The 18,982-nt window shown below is 40.4% G+C and overlaps 1 protein-coding gene and 1 pseudogene across 8 annotated transcripts in view; both read right to left on the bottom strand.

The window, feature by feature from the left end:
* Positions 1–285: 285 nt before the first annotated feature.
* SLC35B3 (solute carrier family 35 member B3) overlaps positions 286–18,982 on the bottom strand; it is a 27,809-nt gene continuing 9,112 nt past the window's right edge. For 6 of the 8 annotated variants that reach the window (XM_029943648.1, XM_029943651.1, XM_029943650.1 and 3 more), the window contains 8 exons: positions 18,114–18,235; positions 14,699–14,853; positions 13,316–13,423; positions 8,367–8,464; positions 6,119–6,211; positions 5,596–5,707; positions 2,172–2,241; positions 286–912 (listed from right to left, as the gene is read on the bottom strand). In XM_029943648.1, the coding sequence (XP_029799508.1) occupies positions 762–912; positions 2,172–2,241; positions 5,596–5,707; positions 6,119–6,211; positions 8,367–8,464; positions 13,316–13,423; positions 14,699–14,853; positions 18,114–18,235 (909 nt within the window). In that variant the 3' untranslated portion in view covers positions 286–761. The remainder of the gene's footprint in view (positions 913–2,171; positions 2,242–5,595; positions 5,708–6,118; positions 6,212–8,366; positions 8,465–13,315; positions 13,424–14,698; positions 14,854–18,113; positions 18,236–18,982) is intronic. The other 2 variants (XM_029943649.1, XM_029943655.1) reach the window with 2 other exon arrangements.
* On the bottom strand, positions 10,537–13,305 carry LOC115295604 (annotated as a pseudogene).

Here is an 18,982-nt window from a genome sequence, read left to right as displayed (position 1 = left end):
TAATTATAATTTAAGACATGCATCATTTTCCCTTCAATTAAAAATCCAATTTAATGATAATCTTTTAGCACTTCTTTGATGAACAGTAGCAAATTTTTCTGTGCCACATACTTACAGCACAGACGAGCCCTTTTATTATGCTGTCTAGATTCCACAGAAACTTTAAAGCATGTGTTCCCTAAAGAATACTCCTAAATTATCAGAGAAAAGCCGAAATATTAAGGTTTATGTAAAGCCTTACTCCAACCTTCACTTCCCTCTTCATAACAAAATTCTAATAACACATTTGTTTAAAAAAATCACATAATTAAGTTTTATTTATAATGAAGTTATTCTTTCTAGACTTTAAATCATCCATTCACTCTTACAACAGAGAATCATTTAAATAACACCAGCAAAATGGAATGAAGACAAAACAATCTATTAATTGATATTATTATATCAATTTCTATGATCTGTCATAATGATATCCAATTAGTTTTGCAACATGGTCCATTTCCAGTGAAATTCTCAACAGGTTGCTAAGAATTAGTCCTTCACACTGACGTGTTAGTCTAAGGCGTGCCACACGTGGCCCTCCTGATTGCTGCAGCAGTTAGTTCAACAAGTATCCTGAAGAAAAGGTTGACTTCATAGGGACCCAATCACAAATGGGTAGCATGCCTTTCAGATCCTTTGGTTTTTATAATAATCCTTTTGGAAAGTTAATTATTTGATAATTACTCCCTTAGAATTCTATTTGAAACAGGATGAATCACTCTCTATACAGTTTGTGCCAACGTCCTTGACTTTCTCATTTCCACGATTTTGTTCATCAGATCATACAGTGCTGGTAGTCTTATTTTATCCATATTTTTGCTGTAAACATTGAGAAATATACCAAGGACAACTAGCAAACCAGACCAGACATACCTAAGGAAAGAAAGAAGGAAAAAAGATATTGATATCAAGGTAACAATTTATTGGTAACTACAGAACTTGGTGATGAGTCACAATAATTCTTCAATAAAATAAAATTTCGCTACTGGAGGCTTACCATAGCATTAAAATAAAAAAAAGTAGTATTTTTAGATCAGATTGGATGGAATTCCATATTATGTTAAATATATATATATATAGAGAGAAATTATGTTACAAAATATTAAGTGTAGTTCATTTGAATTTTGAGGATAATAGCAAGTTCAAGTCCACTTCCTAACCAACAGTCTTAAGAGTCTAAGCACTGAATATGTAAATCCACAAATGGCCATCCTGGGAATTCAGTGCAGCAGTCCAACCAGTTATTCCAGTTGGGTGGAACATAAACAGATAAAAAAGGGCACGTCCTGAGAAAGTAGGGGAATTATATGGGTTGCTATAATATATACCTAGCACACGCACAAAGAGAAATTAATGTATAGAAAACAAATGTACCAAGTGAAATTTATCTGTGCTTATCGTTAAGCTTATACATTGATAATTTCTAGGTTTGAGCCTTCTAAATGACAAAGTAGCATAAAGTGAAAGGATACAAATTTTAAAGGCATACCAGACAGTAAAGAAAGCAGTAAACAGTTTACAAGAAGCCATAAACGAAATAAACTTACAGAATAGACCTCTACCTCAAATCCTTTGCCAAGAAAGGGGAATAAACTTTATTTTTTGTTTTAGTGTTTATTTTTGAGAGAGACAGCATGAGCAGGGGAGGATCAGAGAGGGAGACAGAGAATCTGAAGCAGGTTCCAGACTCTGAGCTGTCATCACAGAGCCCAACGCAGGGCTTGAACTCACGAACCGCAAGATCATGACCTGAGCTGAAATTGGACGCTTAACCGATTAAGCCACCCAGGTGCCCCTAAACTTAACAACTTAAAAAAAACACATATATATAATGTATACAATTTATGTACTCCATACGTATAATTTATACTTTTGTACAAGGGCAAGGCAGAACCCCTTCCTCTCAAGACATCATTCATGTTCACTTATATTGGAAACAGGGTCACACTTGCACTGGGACTCTAGTTAGGCAGTTTAAGTGAACACATGATTTCTTCCAAATAATTACATGCATTTCTGAAGTAGCAGAATAAAGTACGGCTCCAGATAAAATGGATTCTTTAAAGCAATTAAGGGAATGTGAAACCAGGTACCTACAAGTAGAGAAACTTGTTGAATTAGAATGTACTTACTGAAATGTGAATGGTTTAGAAAAGAACATAAATGAAAGTACAATAGTCATTGCTTTTCTTCCTGTTGTCACTGTAGGGAGACAAAAAGGTTGGTTTAGAGTGTGCCTACTAACTTGGTAATATTTTGGAAATCATTTCCACAAATATTTATTGAGCCTGCTATGTGCCGAGATCTACATGACACGCCAAGAAAACAACAGAAACCAAAAAAGAAACAGAGTCACTGCTGGGGCTCCTATGGAGTCAACAGTCCGGTAGCGGGTGTAGACATTAAATCATATAGTTAAAAAAGTACAACTGTAATAAGTGTTTGATAAAGGCCACGACACCAGGGAGGCAGGTCAATCCCTTACAGATGCTAAGTCTGGCAGGAAAGAAAGGCTTTTACAAGGAAGGTAGGATAAGGTAGAACAGGTATTATTCTTTGAAGGCAGTAAGATAAATTTCTAGTAGTGCTCTCTGCTTTCACTCACATGTGGAATCTGGGAAACTTAACAGAAGACCATAGGGGGAGGGAAGGGGAAAAACAGATACAAACAGAGAAGGGAGGGAAGCAAACCATAAGAGACTCTTAGACAAATTGAGGGTGGGTTGGGGAGTGGGGGAGAGGGAAAACGGGTGATGGGCATGGAGGAGGGCACTTGTTGGGATGAGTACTGGGTGTTGTATGTAAGCGATGAACCACGGGCATCTACCCCAAACCACGAGCACACAGTACACACTGTATGTTAGCCAACTTGACAATGAATTCTATTAAAAAATAAATAAAGTAGTAAGCTAAAGCACACACTAATATCCTAATAGTGAACATGTCTGAATAAGATCATCCTCTTTACATGGCTGTATTAGCCTGACTGGTCTTTCACGGAGTCTGCTGGAAGGCCTAACCCCCTCCCTGTCCCAGCCAGGTAGAGGTATGACTTGGCATTGTCTCCATGGCAGCCGTTTTCCTCACTCTGCATTATCACTTGCTATCCTGTCTCTAGACTGAGTCTTGCTTAGTTCCTTGTCTTACATCCCTAGACTAAAGTTCCTGGCACTTGATATCCAAGGCATGAATAAATGAACTCCAAATGAAAAAACAGTTTTGGAAATGTGTCAGAGCCTGATTTCCCTATTTTTTTTCCCCTTCCATATTATTTTTTCGGCTGTATTTTCACCTGGGCATACCTTCCAGCTTTTCCTACAGTTAGGTGTGGTCATGTGATTAGGTTTTGGCCAGTGAAAAGTGAGAAGTACTGCTTCTAGGAGTGTGATTTCTAAGAAGGCTCTATGAAGACAAAGGTGTGGCCTTCACGTCTCTCCATCCCACTGCCTGGAATGAGGACGGAGACAAGTGGGCAGAGAAAACAGAAGGAGCCTGGCTTCCTGACAGCGTGGGGCCACCACACCAGTTCAGGAGACAGTGTCACGTATGGGTTAGGAGCATAGGTCAGGAGCCAGACCACCTCAGTGGGAATACTGATTCTGCAACTTACCAGCTAGTTGACCACTGGGCAAGCCACTTAACCTCTCTGTGCCTCTGTGTACCCTTTGTAAAATGGGTCAGTACGGTGCCTACTTAATTACAGGATTACTGCAAGACCAAAATGAATAATGCATGGGAAACGGCTCTTGGAACATAATAAAGGTTATACACATGCTGGCTATTATTATTACCACTGAATTTCTTTACACAGGAGGAAAATAAACCTGTCTGCACCTTTAAGTCAAGGACTGCGTCTCATATTTTTTTGTACCAACCACAGGGCTTAGATAATACATATCAACTGATATCAAACTCCTTTTGAACAGTTATTATTTTACAAGCGAAACTGGAACCCGAGCTAAGTATATGAATCTACAATCTTCCCTGGTAGTAGAGATGATCCAACAGATATGGATATGACCCATCTACAATTAAATGCCCTCTGTTTACCATTAGCAATACAAACTTTAGAAAGGGGAGTCCTATGTGAACCAATAAAGAGAAACCTTAGGAAGCAACTATACTTTTACGAAGAGAGTGCTATTTATTTATTTGCTTAATTTATTCTGCAGCATTAAAATAAGTATTCCCCAGGGCACCTGCGTGGCTCAGTTGGTTAAGCGTCTGGCTTCAGCCCAGGTCATGATCTCATGGTTTGTGGGTTCAAGCCCCACGTCGGGCTCTGTGCTGACAGCAAGCTCAGCCTGGAGCCTGCTTCAGATTCTGTATCCCCCTCTCTCTCTGACCCTCCCCTGCTCACGCTGTCTTTCTCTGTCTCTCAAAAATAAATAAAAAACATTAAAAAAAACCAAGTATTCCCCTAAAACTATGAAATGTTAAAATCAGGTAAATGGCTAATGTATGTATGCATTATGATGTAAACTACGTATCTCTGATAGAAATGGTCGAGTCCAACGCAGCCTCTTCCCAAGTGAGAACTGAAGCCCAGAGAGGAGGAAAGAGTTACTCTCTAGCTCACATGCCGTTAGCATCAGAGCTGGGACTGCGTTCTACCTTCTCTGACAGCCCAAACCAGCCACACTGCTCCCAATCCCGGGCGGGCTCCTCTTCCCGCTCTCTCCCTACAGGGGATGCTGAGTGCACTGTCATTTAGACCATTCACTTGGCAAATGGCACAAGGTTAGCACATGGAGTCATCTCTCTTTCTCATGGGGCCCCACCTGCAGCCTCTCGTCTGTTTTCCTGACTCCTCCAAAGCAAAACAAACAGAACTTTCATTCCTCTAAAGTGCCAAAGTTCCTGTACAGAGCAGGTGCAAGAGAAGCTAATCTGGCTAATGCCCTAGAAAGGGTAGGAATGAAGGTCCAAAACGTTTTGTTTAAAATATAGCTGCTGTGTTTTCAGTGCATCAAAACTAGAATTTTTGGTTATAAGTTAAAAATGCATATAAAACCCGGATTTTTCTCTGAAGGTATTCAGCCATCATCCTTTAAAAAATTTTTTTTAATGTTTATTTTATTTTTGGGAGAGAGAGAGAGAGAAAAAGTGTGAGTGGGGGAGGGGCAGAGAGAGAGGGAGACACAGAATCTGAAGCAGGCTCTAGGATCCAAGCTGTCAGCACAGAGCCCGGTGCAGGACTTGAACTTATAAACTTTGAGATCATGACCTGAGCCAAAGTCGGATGCCCAACTGACTGAGCCACCCAGGCGCCCCATAGCCCGTCACACTTTTAATAAAAAATTCTTTTAATGCATTTAAAAGTTACTATTTAGATAAACGTATATATTTGATTTTAAAATTAAACCTTCAAGTAAAAAATTATGAGGAAACATAATTTTCTTTAGAATTTTAAAGAAATACCAGAAGCCAAAAAATTGATTTTGAAATACAACAATTTTCTTTTTAACGCAGAGTAGACACTGCCCATATCTTTTGAAAACGAGCATCAGAGAAAATGTAAATGCTCAATTCATAATCTAAGTATATCATTCCTACCTGTTACAGCAAGAAGGGCACCGAAAATTTTAATCAAAGCCAGGACAAAGGAGATTCCAAAATATCCAGTGAGGGAAAAAAGGAAAGCATAACCATAGGTCCGAATTGGATTCTGCAACATGTAAAAAAAGGCCTGTTATGAAAATGCAAAACAAACCCTGAGGTATTACAAATGAAATAAAACTACAGATTTTAATCAACCTCCTGAGCAGTAATAAGCCATTCAACAATGCAGTCAAGCAAAGATTCTTATTTAGTTCTGATTTAATGGAAAAACAGTGATGAAATTAAAAATCCCCAACTTTTACACATTATGCATCGCTTAAAAATTAACTTATAGGGTAGAGCAAGGATAAAATAAATTTAAATATAAACCATTTCATTTCTGAAATAATTTCTGATCTGCATATATTATATTAAAGGAGTTATCAAATTACATAAAAAATAATCTTTTTGAACAAGAAATACAGAGGAAACTATTTAATGGAAGATGTTTATTTTTAAAAATGTGATTAGTGTTTACCTTTGAACAAAATGTTACTGCAGGGCCTAATCCACTCGTGCATGTCAATCCCAATAAAATGTACACAAAACCGATGGAATACGAATACAAAACCTACAGTAGATAAAAAAAAATAGTGGAAAATAATGCTATGACACCAAAGGCAGAAAATGAAGGATTTTCAATATATGGCTCAATTAATCTATTCCATTAAATCTAAAAAACAAACCATTTTTTAAGTGACAATATTGTTTCCACATGGCCTAAGTTTCTGGAGAGGACAACTGATCCTGTTTGGAAGTTCACAGCTTACGTTCATACAATGTAACAACAGTGCTGATCCTTTCCTATATACTCTTACATAGCATTCATTTTTTTGCCTGGCTTAATTACTGAATTCAAAACACTTTTTATTGGTGGGTTCTAAAAACAAAACCAGTAACTTTAAAGCTACCTATGAAACATGAAAAAAAACTCAAACGTTAAATTTGTGAAGACATTAAAATACGACGAAAATAAGCAGTATCTGGCACATCCATTGCTTTGTTTCCCAGTTTCCCTACCAGACCTTCTATCCCCGTTTATCTTACTCTCACAAATAAGCCAGCAGCAGCATCACCATCAAATTTACAGGCCTGTGGTGTGGCGGGTCTGCACTAATGATGCTCTACACGGATAACTCCACTTACCGCTCAACCTGCAGATGAGGAAATCAAAACTTAGAGGTAGTATGTCATTTTCCCCGAGTAAGAGAGCGCGTGAAGCTGGGATATAAACTGAGGCAAGCCTAATCTCTTAACCACTGTACTTCTATTTACACTTCCTAATTAATTCTCTGATTTTTATCTTACCCAGGAAGAATGGGGGTGATCATCAAGAAAACTTCTGGGGTGCCTGGGAGGCTCAGTCGATTAAGTGTCCGACTTCGGCTCAGGTCATGATCTCACAGCTTGTGAGTTTGAGCCCCGTGTCGGGCTCTGTGCTGACAGCTTGGAGCCTGAGGCCTGCCCCAGATTCTGTGTCTCCCTCTCTCTACCCCTCCCTATTTGCACTCTGTCTCTCTCTCAAAAATAAAAACATTCAAAAAAAGAAAGAAAACTCCTGACCAAGACGAAAGACTCTTTAAAGATGCTCACTCTGCTGACTAAGTTACAAGAAAGACCATTCCTATATGCTCATAATGCAGTGCGCTCTGTCTAGCAAGGGGTTGGTTATAAAATTAACTGTGCATACATATGGTAACTTTCCTACATAGAAATGCCAACCAGGTAGAAGATCTAGTGAAACAAAGGGCAATATTTGTAGTAACAACAGCAAAAAGATGAAACCCCTACCTATAACTTCAATAATAAATATGGATTTATATAAAAAAAAAAAACCCTTAAAATCTAAAGGACATTGAAAAAGAAACACCTGAATAAGAGGAAAGCCACACCTTATTCCTGGACTGAAAGCATCAAGTGCATAGACGCCCTTCCCCCTGACTTAGTTAATAATTCAGTGCCACACCAGGCACAGCAGCAACGGGACTCTAGTCTACTCGCGATCGGAATGCCCAAGAATGACTATGGCAGTCATACTCTGAGAAACAAAGGGAACACCGCTGGCTGGTCCAGCAGACGGTAAAACGATGACGCTGCCGTCATCATATGGTTTTGGTGCAGAAATAAATCCAAAAGAATACAACCGGGAATCCTGCTTTAGAATACAGTATGATACGAAGGCACTTAGGCTGGAAAAGTGGGTCTTTCAATAAATTGGGACATGTGGATCGCCATATGGAAGAAAAATCTTTTAAAGCTTTGGCTGAATTGAAACTTTAATTAAAAAGGAAGTCATAAAATGGACAGGCAACCTGGGTAAAATTCTTAAATCTTAAGAGTTGGGAAAGCCCTTCTCAATCATAACCCTTTGCCAGAAGCCATGAAGAAAAAGATCAGCCACATAAAAATCACAAACTTCTAAGTGGCAAACAGTGCCAAAGAGAGAAGAAAAGTGACGTTTTTAAAACAAAGGAGTTTTTAATATGAAAAAACCATAAATAAGGAAAAATATATCAAATATCATACAAGAAGCGCTGCAGGGGCAGTGGTGTTTTCACTTTTTCATGTCCCACGGTGTTTGCGTGGGTTACTCCCATGAAAATAATGCTGACAAACCCGTTGAAAAACACCGTGCCAGTCTTCGGCACCAGAGGTATTTCAGAAAGTCAAGCACATCACCGTGTGCGAGCCCATCTGTCATGGGGAGAAAGCACTGGAGCACTTACCATTTCTGAGTTGGACGCACTATGCAGTTTCATGGCTTTCTCTTGAACGTTTCCAATGACGGCATCTGCACACAGGGCCAGGGAAATAAGGATCACACCTTCAAGAAAGCGCAAGAAAAACACAACCTCCTTATTTAAATACGGATTGACACTCAAGATTTACCAGAGATTTAACTGGGTTGAAAAGCAAAAGCAGGGGCGCCTGGGTGGCTCAGTCGGTTAAGCCTCTGGCTTCGGCTCAGGTCAGACCTCACGTTCGTGGGTTCAAGCCCCGCATCAGGCTCTGTGCTGACTCTAGCTCAGAGCCTGGAGCCTGCTTCAGATTCTGTGTCTCCTTCTCTCTCTGCCCCTCCCCCTCTCATGCTCTGTCTCTCTCTGTATCAAAAATAAATAAAATATTTTAAAAAAAGTTTGAAAAACAAAAGCAGAGCTTAACACATTTTCTCAGTAAAATCTGGTTATTTTCATCCACGACCAGCTATAATCAGCACATAGATGATGATGTTAAAAAAAAAGTAATGGATGCTAATAAACTACATTAAAGTTGTCACCTTACTGTGTTTTATTATTATATAAAATAACAGTTCTGCTTAGGTTAAATGTTTGAAAAGAATACTCTATTAATACAGAAGAAATTCTTAGGAGCTCTATCAGGACTGGAGGTTAACTGAAAAAATCAGATGAGGATGGAAATCAAAAAAAATGACCTATATTATTAAAACATTTAAAACACATAAACACGCATATAGTTGCCAAGGTCTTTTCCTTGAATACGGGCCCTAACTAAAACCATACTCATAACACACACTGTTGGCAATTTCCCAGTCGTTTTTGTTAAAGAGCACACAGGAAACACAGGAACTTCCGCACAGCCAGGGTGCAGCCTCCCTTCACACGTTTATGATATCCCATTATGTTTACAGTTGTTCCTCCGCACCTAATTCACTGATGATTTTACTGACTAGGCAGCCATATTGTTCCAATTAACAGAAACAATTCCGTCTCTCTTGAAACTCATTTTTGAATAGTTTTTTAAAAAAATGTCTACTTTTGAGAGAGTGCAAGTGGGGGAGGGGCAGAGAGAGGGAGATGGAGCATCCAAAATGGGCTTTGCACTGACAGCAGTGAGACCGGGGTGGGACTCGAACTCGTGAGATCATGATCTAAGCTGAAGCTGGACGCTCAAGGACTGGGCCACCCAGGCGCCCCTCGTTCCTGGACAGTTTAAGTCATATTACTACATAGTTACAACAGGTACAACTGGCATGAGCAAATCTGGAAGTTAACACACCAATGCAGACAGACACGTCTACCCGAGAAGCAGGCTATTACCGGGAAGCGCTGAGGACCCCGGTCACCAGCCACGTGCTTTACGGAAAGAAGAAAATGCAGCCTTGGTTACCTCTGTGAGTCTGATGCGACTTCAGGGAGTTTCCCCTTTTCATTTTTCTTTTTTTAAACAATGTAGAAGCAATCACAGGGAGCAGAAAAATATATGTGCGTGCGTGTGCACTTGCTCGAGAATTTTCAAGTTTTCATACTTGATCTTCGATTTGCCTTTTCACCATCTAACTTTGTGGTATTTATTACCTAATCATACATTTTTATTCACCAAACTTGATTCTGAATGCTTTTATGTATTTCTAATAAGAAACCTGTCCTTGAAACAAAAAAACAAGATAGTGTTGAAGATCTTGAATACAATATCCTAGCTCCTGACAGGCTGTTCAAAGACATTCCAAGAATGTTCTAAACAAAGGCCCCACAGCATGAAAACACTTGAACAAAATTCTAAGAGGAATATTTAAAGGCAGACATTCATCTGCATAAGTTAATTCTAATATATTCACTTTACACATTCAAAGTTTTATGTATGTCTATCTTAATTAACTACCTGAACAGTTAATCTAATCTCCTTTAGATAATATATTATCATGGATCAGAGACCATGATAAGTGCTCATCAGTTATTCTTAATGATGAAGTACTGTCAGGTTCTAATCCTTCTTTTTTTATTTAAAAAAATTTTTAATATTTATTTTTGACAGAGAGCGTGCAAGCAAGCGGGGGAGGAACAGAGAGAGAGAGAGGGAGACACAGAATCTCAAGGAGGCTCTAGGTTCTGAGCTGTCAGCACAGAGCCTAATGCAGGGCTTGAACCCACGAACTGTGAGATCATGACCTGAGCTGATGCTGGATCCTTAACCGAGGGAGCCACCCAGGAGCCCCCAGGTTCTAATTCTCTTACAAAAGGTCAGCACTCATGTCACCTTGAGAGGCTGCGGGACCACTGACACCACAGACACTTGATCCCATCGTTATCGTCACCCTCACTGTCAGCACGCGCCTGCGCTTTCATTCATGCCCACTGTTCCGTCACCTCAGCCAACCGTCCCACCGCCTTTGTGTGAGGCAAGCTGTTATCATTATCTGTCTCAAAGGGAGAGTACAAAGGGGTCTGGCACCTTAACCGTGGTTATAGTTTTAAGTGAGCTGAAGAGAATTTGAAGCCGTGTCTGCAAATTGTATCTTCTCCAAAAAGTGCTTTTTCATAAGTAAAAGAGTCAATTACGTCAGTTTTCATGTATAATTTTCCTTTTAGAGTTGCAAACATGAAGCGTTCCTGAAAAATCTATACCACGTCAGACACATCTGTAACTATAAGCTTCTTTCTCAGAGTAAAACTCATTGAGGAGATGATCACCTGTACTCTGAGCAAAGCTGAAACATGTAAAAGCTTCCTTCGGAATCTTCTGGTTGTTGAATGGTGATTCCAGGAGGCTGTACTGGTTACATTTAAATCCATTAACTGAGCCTGGTTAACCAGGTTAGTAAATAAAGATGGCTGACCAATAGCTGTTAAGAAAAATTTTGATTCTCAGAAATAGCAAAGCTACTATAAATCACTTTCTTCATTATTTAGTACTTTTTTCTCACGAATAAATTTTTTCCCGTTCTTCAGAGTTCCTCTGAACACTTAAGTTATTTTATTTTATTTTTACTATTTTCCCCCCAGTTGAGGATCTAGTGGCATAAATATAACCATATAAAAGCACAGATTATGAGAGACACAGTCACGATGTGCCCCCGCTCCCAGCCCAGGCCCTAACAAGACCCCTTCTGAGGGCGGGAAGAGACGAACTGCCTAGGAACGCCGCGGCCCCTGCGCCTGTGGGAGACGCCAGGGGCTGCCTCAGCGTCTCTGGTAGTCGGTGGAGCGGGACAGCTCACACAGCTGGCCCCTGAAGTCCAGGGCAATGGTAAAGTCCAGGTCGCAATTATTACTGGCACTGAGCTGTGTGCCAATGGTACCAAAGATGTCTTCGTCCGTCTTCATTGTCAGGTGGTCCTCCATGTAGACTACTGTCTGCTCCCAGTGTGTGAACAGGGACTCAGGGCTGGTGGAGAAGGCCGTCCTCTGAGGCAGCGAATGAACTTGAAGTAGGCCACCAGGGTGTGGTGCCCTTGCAGGCAGAAGGGGGAGGTGAAGGTTAGGTCTTCCGCCTTGACAGCATAGATGTCCGTCTTCTTTATGAGGCAGGCACTGGTGGCCAGTTGCTTGGGGCCCACCACATCCACCAGGGGCTCATTGATGGCCATGCCTTTGACGTAAGACACGTCAAAGCCATATACGTTCTCCCACCAGTGGGCCTTCCTGGCCTTCTATGGTTGTCAGGTACAGCACGGCTCAGTCTGGGAAGATGAGACTACCGGGTGTCAGCCACTTGTCTGGGGCAAAGTGCACCGTACTGAGCACCGACCTGTCGAAGGGGCAGTAGTCCATCTATCCTCTGAGGATGACGTCCACCTGCTTCACCAGCTCTCCCGTCTCCACCTTCCCCTTCATGAGGGTCACCACATGGTCTAAATTGTGCGGTTGGTTTTGACAATCTGCACCACATAATCAGAGACCCTGGAGCACTTGATCCAGCCTTGGCAGCAAACATACAGAGGACCCCTGTGCCCGAGCCCACAGCCAGTACCATGCTATCCTCAAAGAGGTGCTGGTTATGAAACATGGAGTTTTGGTACGTGAGGGTGAGCACCCCATCTTTCAGCATCTCTTCCTGAATGCCAAAGTAAGCACAGGAATCCAAGTAGTAATCTTCACATGTCAGCACTGGGCTTCCTGCTGCTTCCTGCCAGGCCCCAGGAGACCTCCGTGATGCCGCCATCCTCCCTCATACCTACTCCTCCTCCTGCCACTGAGGCCCACCCTGAACACGTAAGTATTTTACATCCTATTTTTGTCAGGCTAGGAGACGGGATGATACTAAGCTTATGAATAAAACTCAACAGTATAAGAATGACAATATTGTATATATAATAAATAATTTCTCCTCAAGGTCATTAGGATGAAAACAATATTATAACACATTTCTTATTCTTATTTAGTTCTAAATATTCTACAATACCTATTTTGCCTGTGAAAAATCTAAATTTTATTTACAAAATTCTACGTGACATTATAAGGAAACCGTTCACGGGGGAAACTTCAAGAAGCATGGTAAGGTTAGAAACATATTTAGAGCACACAGTTCGATGTTAATGTACAGCATAACTTTCCCTCTTTAGCTAAGACAATGACAAGTAAATGTGCAATTTCAATTAAAAAAAAGAATAAAAAGTTACTACTGTGATTCTCCTGGAACTAATGTGTATACTTCTGACTCAGCCCATGGGAAACGCGTCTCTCATGCACTTGATCACACAAGATTCTAACTGGCCAAACAGCCTTTTGTCCTGTGAAGATGCAAGAGCTCTAAAAAGAACCATCACGTTGCCAGGGTTGTCATAGTTTTACTGCATCTTATACAGAAAGTCCGAAAGCTTTATGTCATATATGAAAATCACAGATGTCACACTATCATGTAAAATGCTTATGAGACGATACAAGTTCTTACTCTAAACCAAAATGCCTGCAAAATCTGAGCAGCACAATTTCCTTACCTGTGAGGTTGAAATTGGGGGCGATTGTGCTGTCAGCCAGGGTGAACCATACCAGGCCCAGGCTCATACACACTGCCGCGGACACGTCGGCAAGGTTGTAACGCTTCCCTGCGTGAAACATAAATGTAAGCCAACCTCATTATGCACACGCCCCCTTGGACACTTTCAGAGCTGTGTCTAACCGAGTACAGCAGGATCTGCTTTTCATATCCAAAGTCAAAAACATATGAAGAACACTTAGATCAATGCCTGAGACAGTCACAGAAGGGCTTTGGAAAAGTAAATTACCAATGAGCAGCAACATGTCCTTAGAAGTCAGATAGGAGAGCCTACCTTATCTGTGATGGTAGTGAGGAAATATGAACGTTTAAAGTTCATGGACATGCGTGTCTCCTTTACTTCACGTATATTAGAAGAGTCTGAATTTTCTTACAGCCTCTACATTTACAAAGTAACCAGACTATTAATTATTCAGGTTTAAGTTTGCAACTGCCATAACCAGAATTGGTGCAAAGTAACCTATTTCAGTATATCCACATTAAATAATAAAATCAAGTAGTGTAACTTTTTCATAAGGATTGTTAAGGAAATATTATACATGCATGTGGTTTTTAATCGGGATTGGTATCAGTACTTTCTCCTGCATCAACAATTACCCTGAAATTACATGTGAAGTGGCAGACATCCATAATATTTTAAAGGGAAGGCTTTTGTGGGAAGGCCTCTAATGTAAAAAAATGAAGTCAGACTGTATAAGAACTTTAGCGAAACAGAAACACTTGACTATCAAAACATGAATATTCTGCGTGACTTAAACAACAAAAATGTGTTCCACTTGTTATTACTGCTTCCTCTTTCGTTCCTATTTCCACATAGTTTGTAACTTAGCTGGGGATCTGGAAAGTCAAAAAGCCAGCGGGGCTGGTAAAAAAGCAGTTCTGCTCAGGTTCTGAAACTTTACTTCAGTGTGAGAACTGTCCATGTGTCTGATGGAGGTGGAGAGAGGGGCCCTGAGGAGCAGAAGAATGAAAGAATTGAAAAAAGAAGTTTTCCAGGTATTTCTGAGCCATTCTGCCTTCAACAGGTGAATGCAGTATTTCTGGAAATGTGATGGACTCCCGATTAAAAGAAAAAAAAATTTTTTTAAAGCATTATTTTTATTTTTTCCCCACTCCAAATTACTGATTTCAAATACTAGGGGATGTCACAGAAGCATCCGTGTTTTTATAATACCTTATCTTGATAAGATGTCACTCAGAATTACTCTCATATTTAGCATGTTCATTAAAAAGTATTAATTGGAGTTTCAGGTTTTTCCTAATGCTAGATGCCATAACAGATCCTATGAGTTTCAAACAGTATGAAAACATATCGTTACTATACCTTGAATTAAAACTCCTCCTAGCATAACAGGAATCAATTTGCAGCACTTGAAGATGACTTGGGTGGGATAATTCAGGTAGCCCAAGGAAGTATTTGATAACCCCATAGTACCCACAGTTAGAAAAGCTATAATCATGTAGGTTTTTCCTGGTATTCTGTAAAAGACAATTTTTAAAATCTTCATTTTGGGACCCAATTCACACTATTGTACGATAAAGCGTTTACAATGTGTAAATGGCTCATTTCTGATGAATATTTCTAGAAATATTGGCGAAATGCCACTATTTTAAAAGTTAACACACTGGACTTGTATAAAAGAATGTTGGTCAAAGCAACAATTTACCCTTATTTAATTGATCCCAAGTGATAACTTTAAACTGTGTGAAACATGGTGTACCACAGAGTTCTACAGATTCTTCTGGATGGTCTGAAATGCTGGTGAGATGTTTTTTAATTGCAGTTCTACCTACGTATAAAGACTATCTCGACTAAATTTAGAAAAAGTGAGTTTTTAAAAATATTGACCTCCATCATGGTAAAAGACACCTTAACTAATTTTCGACTTCTAAACTGCTGTTTCCTAATGTTCCCATCTAGCATTAGGAAAAATACATCCAGCCCTGCTGCTAAAATGATCTGAGCAGAGCACCTTCAGAAAAAGCACACAGTGATTTTTATTACCACAATGTCTTATGAGTGAATTCTTCTAACTCTGTATTTCATAAAATGTTACAATAATTCACGTCAAGATGAGGAATCTGATTCCTCTCCTCATGATCCTAAATCACTACTTGGGGTTCTACCTGAATATCCTTAAGGGGATTTTTAATTGGGTCTCTTCACAATTTTGCGCTATTACTGTGAGCATACGCTCACTTCGGGTATCTAATGGTTTAAAATAACCCTAGACATGGTGTGACTGACGCATGAAGCACTAAGCACATAATCAGATTATGCTGCATACTTAGATGTAGCTTCAATTTTGGGATTAAATCAAGGCAACAAAATTCCTCCATATTTTTATTTGGCTAGATATAAGGCAAAATAATTTACTGGAAAATTCAATTAAAATGTATCTTTTCCATTTACATTGCAATGTTGAGGCCTTTCCTACTCAACTGCTAGTGCAGTAGGCAACACTGTAAGTCCGCGTGGGAACAGCCTGCACGCACACATGCATCATTGTAAAGCACAAACACTGGCCCAATCCTCAGCGAGGCATCGTCAAGGAGGGACAGCACTACTCCTCCGGGTAAGGACAGAAGTCACAGGGGTCAAATTTCCTCAGCGATAAATTGCATGTAGTGGCCAGAAATTAAAAAACAACTCACATCAGAAAATTCATAAGGAATGATGATAATAGAAGTAGGGTAACACAGGTACAAAGAAAGCCAGCCTGAAACTCGGGAGACCTACATTCAGAAGGTCATAACTCTGGGAGCACCTGCTGTAGAGACTCACGAAGACCCCAGCTTCCCTCGGGGGTGTTTGCTCACTGGCGAAACCAGGAGGTCAGATTCATCATCCTGCCTCTTGGGGGTGCTCGCTGGGTCTGTTTTATTATCTCAATTTCTTACTTCTTTTGAAATAGCCCCTTCAAAACCAATTTGACAGATCTTTGTAAGAAACTCGCATAAAGTAATTATAAAGGTCCAAGGCAATCTTTGGTAAAAAGTAACAAGTAGCGTGGTTAGGGTATTACAGCTTGCAATGCGCTTCACCACACATTACCAGTTTTGGCCCCAAAGGTCAGAGAACTTAAACTCCCTGAGGCCTTAGGACCGCTAAATAGAGGCCATGCCAAGACTCAAATACATGTTTTCTGCCTCCACATCCTCTCCTCTTTCAAGTGCACAGGTATTCATATAAACATGGGAAGAAAGGAAAAAAACACAAAAAACAAAACTAAGGGAAGAATCTGGCTAACTCAAGGTTTAGAGAACAGTGGCACTTAAATAAATTCAGAAATATGTGAGTGAACATATTTTCATTGTAACATACCTTTAACGACTTTTTCACAAAATGTTTTTAATGTGCCTTGGAAATGAAAAGGTTTCAACTCATAATTATCCTCATCTGTACATTCCTTTCCTATACTCCTTCATTAATGTTTAAATAAAACGCAAATTATTTTGTCTTTAAACATGTGATGGTCCCGGGTTAAAAGGCAGGGATAAACATGGCTGGTGGCCCACTCTCTCTCCCATTTGGGTAGATGAGAGGGAGGTGTATCTTGGTGCCACTTTCCATTTAATAAAGATAGTGTTCGATTCTTTTACTTTGAAAACAGACGTCCAGTAGTTTGCAATTGGTTAGACTCATCAGCCCTTCTTATGTATTAGTCTTGACAGATACATTTAATTACTTTTTTTATTCTATCACCTGTGGCTGAGAATGGCCATTTTAGAGCATGAAAACAATACAGATGCTATCCTCAGATTCAAAGATTTTTACTAGGACTGCTCTACGAATTTACTGGCAGTAAAGAGAGGTTGAGAGGCAAAATTAGAATTATGAAGAAATGTGGGTAGTATATTTAACATTTTATAGTTGTCTTGTTACAAATATGAAAAGCATTTTTGTAAGAAAGATAGCAGCTATGAAAATATCCTATTTTTACTGAGTGATTGAACATTTATATCAATGAAGATCGAACGTCAGTATTATAGCTCCTGACTGCATTTAAACTGCCCGATACGTACGTGAAATGCTCACGTATTAAAGTCTGATATGACAGGATAAGCACACTTACAGAAGTTACATTCAATTTCCTAACCTCCTCCTGTTTATAATCAGGTCTTTAACACACCTTATTCAGTATACCATTAAAAATATTTTGAGATATTTCTCAAGCCTAGAGGGTCAATTTAAAAGAGACAAGCAAGCCCCTGTGGTTTTGGTGAAAACATATGTTATGAAATGTCCCTGATGTCTACACATGCAGTCTGAGCTGCTGGCCGTTACAAACACGACAATGTTGAGGGGAACAGAGCCCACATTAACCGGACGCTGTAAAGGCCACTATAAAAGTGGCATGGATAGCGCATCACTCCGATCTCAGCACTGTAAACCTTTCGTTAATCACACGCATTTCAGTGAAATTTATAAAAACACGTACATCTGAATACTTTCTCCTAGTTTAAGAAGATACATTTACTGTAAGTTGAGCCTCAACTACATTTTTCTCACAGCATTACACTAAAAGACCACTTTTTTCAGTGTACAAAGGAAATATATTTAATATTTTTTAGTGAGTTGATGAAACTGATACAAATTCTTGGGTATCAGATATGTTTTATTAATAGGAAATGTATATACTGCATGTATAATATACTCCATATTCCCAAAACACAAGAGAAAAAATTTAACTACTACTAATGAACTTAACTTAAAAAAATAAAAACAAACTACATACCTTCTCCTTTTGTCCTGAATAAGCTGAAGTTCTATTAGGCCAAATATGGAATAAAATGCAAACTGTACTAAAGTAAGGTACCAGCCATAGGGCTTAAAACCCTCCATTGAAAATATTAATTCCTGTCAAAAGATACACGAATACTGTAAGTTCTGGGGCAAACCAATTACTTCACAGTAAGTTCCTATAAACACAACATTTTAAAAGAAACCAAGCCTCCCCACCACCACTGCCACCGCCACCACCTTCACCATCACCACCACCATCACCATCACCTTCACCATCACCACCACCACCGCCGCCGCCATCATCACCGCCGCCGCCATCATCACCGCCGCCGCCATCATCACCACCACCACCATCATCACTGCCACCGCCATCACTGCCACCACTGCCATCATCACTGCCACCACCGCCATCACCATCACCTTCACCATCACCACCGCCGCCATCATCACCGCCGCCGCCATCATCACTGCCGCCGCCATCATCACTGCCACCACCATCATCATCACCACCACCGCCATCATCACTGCCACCGCCATCATCACCGCCACCGCCATCATCACCACCATCACCACCACCATCATCACTGCCACCGCCATCATCATCACCACCGCCATCATCACTGCCACCTCCATCACCACCGCCACCACCTTCACCATCACCACCGCCGCCGCCGCCATCATCACTGCCACCGCCATCATCATCACCACCACCATCATCATCACCGCCATCATCACCGCCACCGCCATCATCATCACCACCACCACCATCATCACTGCCACCGCCATCATCACCACCATCACCACCACCATCATCACTGCCACCACCATCATCATCACCGCCACCACCATCATCACTGCCAC

Source organism: Suricata suricatta, chromosome 7, assembly GCF_006229205.1.
Source record: "Suricata suricatta isolate VVHF042 chromosome 7, meerkat_22Aug2017_6uvM2_HiC, whole genome shotgun sequence".
NCBI classification, from domain to species: Eukaryota; Metazoa; Chordata; class Mammalia; order Carnivora; family Herpestidae; genus Suricata; species Suricata suricatta.
Note: the sequence above shows the minus strand (reverse complement) of the source record. Positions and strands in the feature narration are given on the sequence as shown.